At 63.7% G+C, this 6203-nt stretch overlaps 1 protein-coding gene across 3 annotated transcripts; it reads right to left on the reverse strand.

The window, feature by feature from the left end:
• Nucleotides 1-28: 28 nt before the first annotated feature.
• Nucleotides 29-6194, reverse strand: R3HDM4 (R3H domain containing 4). 3 transcript variants are annotated; one of them, XM_080634284.1, is made up of 8 exons: nucleotides 5968-6194; nucleotides 3199-3353; nucleotides 2968-3086; nucleotides 2575-2698; nucleotides 2106-2191; nucleotides 1299-1384; nucleotides 1105-1160; nucleotides 29-631 (listed from the first exon to the last, which is right to left on the reverse strand). In XM_080634284.1, exons 1-8 carry the CDS (start codon nucleotides 6009-6011, stop codon nucleotides 528-530), a joined length of 774 nt encoding a protein of 257 aa, XP_080490410.1. In that variant the 5' UTR covers nucleotides 6012-6194; the 3' UTR covers nucleotides 29-527. The 3 variants fall into 3 exon arrangements, with proteins under 3 accessions (XP_080490410.1, XP_080490408.1, XP_080490409.1); XM_080634282.1 differs by lacking the exon at nucleotides 5968-6194 and adding an exon at nucleotides 3648-3817; XM_080634283.1 differs by lacking the exon at nucleotides 5968-6194 and having other exon boundaries at nucleotides 3199-3641.
• Nucleotides 6195-6203: the final 9 nt, after the last annotated feature.

Raw genomic sequence — 6203 nt, forward strand, 5'->3', positions numbered from 1 at the left:
CCGCAAGCAGCACGCACACACCCCCAAATACACTGCACACAATAAAAAACACGGCTATATTACACTTAAAAACAGCGGCGCAGGGCAGGGAACACGGCGCTGCCCAAACACCCACGGGGCGAGAAGCACCCTGCCCTGGGGGGGGTGACGGAGCACCCCACATCACCCCACCGCAGGTACAGGGCTGCGGGTGCTGGACAAACCACGCCGGGAACGCGACAGCCCCGAGGCTCTTCCGCTGGCTCAGCAGCCGCCAGGAGCTGGTTCACCGCAGAGGAATCTGGCCCAAAATCACCCCACGAGGTGGGTCTGGCCCAGCCCCAGCATCGCTCAAAGCACCTGGGCCATCAATAGACACAAAACACATCCCGGGTGCCAGATCCATGCGGGATCTCCGCAGGGCCACGGCACCCGCTCCTGGAGCAGGGGAAGGGATGAGCCCCTCAGGAGGGCATCACGGGGAGAGGAGGGATGAAGGAAGCCTTCGGCGCGTCAAGCGAAGGGATGGGGGTCCCTCGGGGCGGGTATCAGCTCATCTGCCCCAGGTAGTCTGAGAGCAGGAGCTCGGGGGGCAGGAAGACGCGGTGTTTGTTGCTCACTTTCATCTGACGCTTCCCCTCGATGTCCGAACCTGGAGCAGGGGGGAGAAGGGAGCCGCTTATCTCACCCCTTCCCCCCAGGGATCCCAGCTCAGCGACTGTCCCTCCATCCCCAGCCCCGTCCATGCATCCCTGCCTGCACCATGGGCTCCACTTCCCATCATTAGCACTCTCACGCTGTTTTCCATGAGCAGCTGCTAATTAAATGCTCCAGGGATGGAGCCCGGCAACAAGACCCATGGATGCCCACAGCTGCTCCCTGTGGGAAGAGGCAGCATCCACAAGGGAGGGAGCCCCATGAGCAGCCTCGTGCTTTGGGCCGCTGGGCTTCAGCGGTGGGAGCGCAGGGTTATCTGTGAGCCGCAGCTCAAGGTGGGGCTGGGAGCAGGGAGGGAGGAAGAGGCTGGGCTGGAGAGGGGAGATAGCGGGGAAGGGAAGGGAAAAACAACACCAAAGGCCCAAAACCAAGCCCCCAAACCCAAACGAGCAAACGCGAGGCTCCTACTGGCAGAGACGAGGTCCATGTACTGGCAGAGCGCGTGGAGCAGGAGCCGCTCGAAGCTGGGGGAGATGGGGGACAGGGTTAGAACCAGCACGGCCCAGACCAGCATCGCCCGGGTCTTGGATCCCATGGATCCGAGATGGGGAACACAAAGCGCCCTGGGGTGAGCCCCTGCATAGCCCAAGCTGGGCAAGTACCTGTTGTCCATCAGCGCCGTGTAGACGGAGTGAGGGGTGACGGAGAAGAAGGCCAGCAGCTCCTCCTCCAGCCCCTCCAGCGTGCCCTGTGAGCAGAGGTGGCAGTGAGGGGAGGGCAGCAGTGATGGAGCCTCTGATTCCCAAGGGATTGCTGCCAGCAGTCACTGGATGCCAGGCAGCAGGAAGGAGCAGGGAAAGGAGACATCTCCCCTCTCCATCCCCTGGGGTAGGGAAGGATCCAGCTCCGGCCAACCCCGTACATTGCGTGCCAAGGGCTGGCACCTTCCCCACGCTCAGAGCGGCAGCAGCCAGCACGGCCTCGTGCCCACGGCTCCTTTCCTCCCAAGAGCCAAAGCTCAGTGCAGGTCCCCGGAGCACCACGACCCCAGAGAGCAGCAGCAGCACCGAGTCTCATTTGAGAGCACAGCGAGCAGAAGCCAGCGGGCAGGAGGAGCGGGGGCTGCTCCCAGGGCAAAGCAAACAGAGCAGAGCAGCAGCACTGGGCACCCAGGGCTCCGGGCAGGCAGAGCAGGTTCCCAGGGCTTCCCTCCCCATCCAGGCTTCACCGCAGGCCCCTTTGTAAACACATCTGGGTATTCCCAACCATCCCGGGTGGAGCACTCCAAAGGGTTCCCCATGGCTGAACACTCCATCGCCTGCTGCCCATCGAAACAAACAGCCTTTAATGCCAGAACCCTCCAAACTGAGCCAGGAAACCCCCAGTGCCCGGAGCGGAACGTCCGTGTGTGACCAGGCACAGGACACGGCCCCATTCCCACGCCAGCATTCCCAGAGCTCCCGGCTCACCATGGGGATTCGGCCCCGCTTCAGGGTGGCGCGCAGGCGGCGGCTGATGCGCTGGAAGCACTCCTGGGGCGAGTAGGACGCGTGCTCTGGGGCCGGCGGAGGGAACACAGAAGGGGCTTGGACACAGCTCCCAGCCCGGGTGTCCGCGGTGGAATCCGCATGGAATCACCACTGAGCCCAACTCCCCCCCCATCGCACCCTGGCCCTCGTGGGTCTGCACAAGGTCACCCCCAGAGCAGCAGCAGCCCCCCCAGTGAGGGAGGCTGCAGGCATCAACCCCCCCTGCTCCATGTGGGAACTGTCAGGAATAACCCCCCCGTTACAATGAGGTTGAGGTCCCTCATCCGCCACCCCACCAGGAGCGGATGGTGCAGGGAGCAGGATGCAGCCCTCGGGAAAGAGCCCTTCCCAAAAAGCAAGCAAGGAGGAAAGGGAGAGGCTCTCCCCACCCAGCGTCCCCTCCCAGCACCTTTCCACTTGTCTTCACTCTTGACAGGCAGCTTCCTCCTGTGCTTCTTCCCGGCCTCCTCCTCCAGGTAGAGCAGGACTCGCTCCTGCTCCTCTCCCGACCGGTTCATGAAGTCGTTCCAGATCTGACAACACAGGGCACTGGCCTGCAGAGGTGTCCGGGGAGCCCCCTCCTCACCCCACACCCCCAGACCTCCCTCCCCATCTCCTCATCGTCCATCCCAGTGTGTAAAAGCCGCTTTGGGAGAGGATGCAGGTGGCTCTGCAGCCGATGACCCCGTACCGGTCACTGCAGGTCCCATGGGCACGCAGCAGCGCTCCAGGCACAGCCCTCAGGATGGACACCACGGACAAGGTCACCACCATGGCCAGCCCTGCCCATGCCTGCCCCTACCTCCACGTAGGTCTCGTTGTTACAGGCCTCGGTGAAGATGCTCGGCGCAGCGGAGTGGACGAGCTCCCCCTCCTCGCTCCCGCATCCATCTCGCTCCAGAAGCGTCATCAGGTAACGGGCTGTGGGGAAGAGCAAAGCCCCGGAGAGAGGAGGCAGCGCCTTCAGTGAGGCCCCTGGCAGAGGGGTTGGGGGGGCACAACCCAGCCCAGCGAGCCGGGGCCGGGTCCTTACTGTTCTCCAGCCTCTGCAGGCTCTTGCGCCCCTTGGCCCTGGGGGTGAGGTCCGAGTTGCGGATGGCCTTGTTGATGTAATACTGCTTCCTCTTGGAGGGGGAGAACCTCTTGGACGGGGAGGCCTCCAGCGGGGGGAGGCAGTCCTCGATCCTCCTGCGGGGACACACGGGAGAAGGGACTGAGCCCACCCGATGCCCACTGGGGCAACCGCAGCAGCGCGAGCACAGGGAGAGCCCACAGCAGCAGAGCATCAGCAGCAGGCACCACATCCTTCTCCTATCCCCGCACCCCTCCGGCCCCTGCTGACAGCAGCGCTGTGTGGCTCAACCATGGCTTGCTCCAAGGACTCGCTCTGTTTAAAGCAGCCACGCGGTCCGGGTAATGAATCCCACCAGCACACGGGGCAAAACAAGAGGGGTCATTCCTGCAGGAGGGACCCCGCTGCACCTCGCGCTCGCCATCACCCAGCCAGAGCCACCGGAGCCGTCCTGCCACGGGCGATAGCAGTGGCTCCTATCTCTGGTTATCGAGGCAGCGCCCGCCCTGGCCATGTCATCACTGGCTGGGCCGGCACTTCCCTCCACACCATTACTGCTCGCCATGGCCCCGGCACAGGCTGGTGGTGCTGGTTCTCCCGGGTACCCCCAAAGGTGGTTCATGAGTAACCCTATGGTCACAGGGCCACTTGGCCACGCTCATGGTTTAGGAATGACCATCAAACTTGAGATGATTTCATGTGATGAGCAAGAAGCTGAGCGGGCGCTCAGTGCAACAGCTCTGGTCTCAAAGTTCACCAAGGCAGGAAGTGTCACTGCCTCCTGGCTCATTCTTTACCCATGGGCTCTGCACTGCAGCTTCCCCTCGGGTTTGTGTGGGTTTCCTTTAGCGCAGCAGAAGGGGGGCGAGAAAACCCACACCCCCAAACCAAACCACCCCACACAGGAGTGCCACCCAGGCTGACCCACGTCCCCCCTGCCCCTGCCATGGAGCTGTGCCCACTCTGTCACAGAATCCCAGCCTGGTTTGGGTTGGAAAGGACCTTAAAGCTCATCCAGCTCCAACCAGAGGTACCCCTTCCACTGGAGCAGCTTGCTCCAAGCCCCTGTGTCCAACCTGGCCTTGAACACTGCCAGGGATGGGGCAGCCACAGCTTCTCTGGGCACCCTGGGCCAGCGCCTCAGCACCCTCACAGGGAAGAGCTTCTGCCTAAGAGCTCAGCTCAGTCTCCCCTCGGGCAGGTTCAAGCCATTCCCCTTGGCCTGTCCCTACAGGCCCTTGTCCCAAGCCCCTCTCCAGGTTTCCTGCAGCCCCTTTAGGCACTGGAGCTGCTCTAAGGTCTCCCCTTCAGGAGCCTTCTCTTCCCCAGGCTGCCCCAGCCCAGCTCTCTCAGCCTGGCTCCTCCTTCCCAGCACTCTGGGGCTCAGAGCAGACCCGTCCTGCAATCAGGTGCTGGCACAGCCATGGCTGCTCCAGCCGATTACAGCCTCCAGCCCGGGACAGCCGCCAGCCACTTGCCCGTGCCAAAACCTTGATTTCCCCCCCGCTATTGCCCTGAACTGAGGCTTCTGCTGCTTGGGGGGGGCGGAACCAACAACCTCCCCCCTTCCAGCTGGAAGCAGCAGCACAGAGGTGGCTTTGGAAGACACAAAAGGGCTATTGCAGGCGGATGGGGGGCTGTAACCCCAGACCCGCTTGAGGTTTGCTATAGAGGTGATTAAAACCAGTAAATAAATGGAGGGAGTCACCTTCCACCAGCATGGGTCAGGGGTCTGAGCACACAGAGCCCTGGGGCAGCAGGAAAAGCCCTTCAAGGAGAAGGGTCCAAGGCATGAAGTGGGAAATACTGACCCTGTTTTCACAGGCAGGGGAGCCCTCACCCAGGGCAGTGGGAAGAGGAGAAAAAGGGCTCAACCTCCAGGCTCTGTTGGCAAGAACAAAGGGGTGAGTGATGGGTGAGTGCCACCAGGGTGGGAGCATCCCCGGCCCCGCACAGGGACGCCTCGGTCCCTCTTTGAGCCTCAAGCCTCAGTGCAGGCTCAGTCCCAGCTCCTCGAAGCCTCCGGGGCATCAATTCCCGGCACCCTGCGCTGCCACGTCCCATTTGGCACCGCCACAGCCGCAGGACTCACTCCTGGCACCGGGCTCGGACGAGCTCCACGTCCACGGTGCCATCATCACCATGGGGATCCCTTCCCTTACCGGCTGCCCTGGAGGACGGGATCCCGGCAAAGCTCCCAGTAAAAAACCGACCCCCGGAGCCGGCTCCACACGGAGCTCAGCAGCTTTTCCTCCAGCTGCTCTTTTCCAGGCAAGAAAGAAGAAGCCCCCGCTCCAGACCCGGGGGTTTTAACCAGACCCCGTTGGTTATCGTGCAGCGAATGGACACGGCACCGGCGCTCACAAAGCCAGCGCTGCCAGGCAGGAATGCTGCTCGGCGCTGGGAAAACCCCGGTCCCGGCAGCCCCACGGCGCATCCCATCTCCGGGCCCGGTGTCCCCAGGGAGCGTCCATGACCTTCACAGGGTAAACATTGATTAACCCATTACCCTAATCACGGCCTCCGGCCCCTGACACCCTCCGGGCCGACGGCGCAGAACCTCTGCCGGTTCGGTGCAGTCGCCGCCGATCTCCCCGCGCCGCAAACGGACCGGAGGCAGGAGAAGAAACCGGGACGGAGCCGCGACCGCACCGACAGCCCAGAGAATGGGGACTGGGCCGGGCCCGCAGAAGCCCCTCGCCCCGGCATCCCCCGCAGCCCCGCACTCACGGGTAGGGCTCCTCGAGGCCCGCACCGCCGCGCAGCACCACCATGGCCCGGTACCGGCACCAGGGCGCTCCCGCAGGAAGTGGCGTCAGAAGGGCGGGACTCCTCGTGGTCCCGCCCCCGGGGTGCCGCGGGGGGCGGAACCGGGTCCCGGCGGTGGGAGAGAACCCCTAGAACCGGGGCTCGGTGGTGGCGGAGTCCCGGGGACGCGGCCCCTTTAAATCCACTCCTCTGCCGCG

This window comes from Psittacula echo (assembly GCF_963264785.1).
Source record: "Psittacula echo genome assembly, chromosome: 24".
NCBI classification, from domain to species: Eukaryota; Metazoa; Chordata; class Aves; order Psittaciformes; family Psittacidae; genus Psittacula; species Psittacula echo.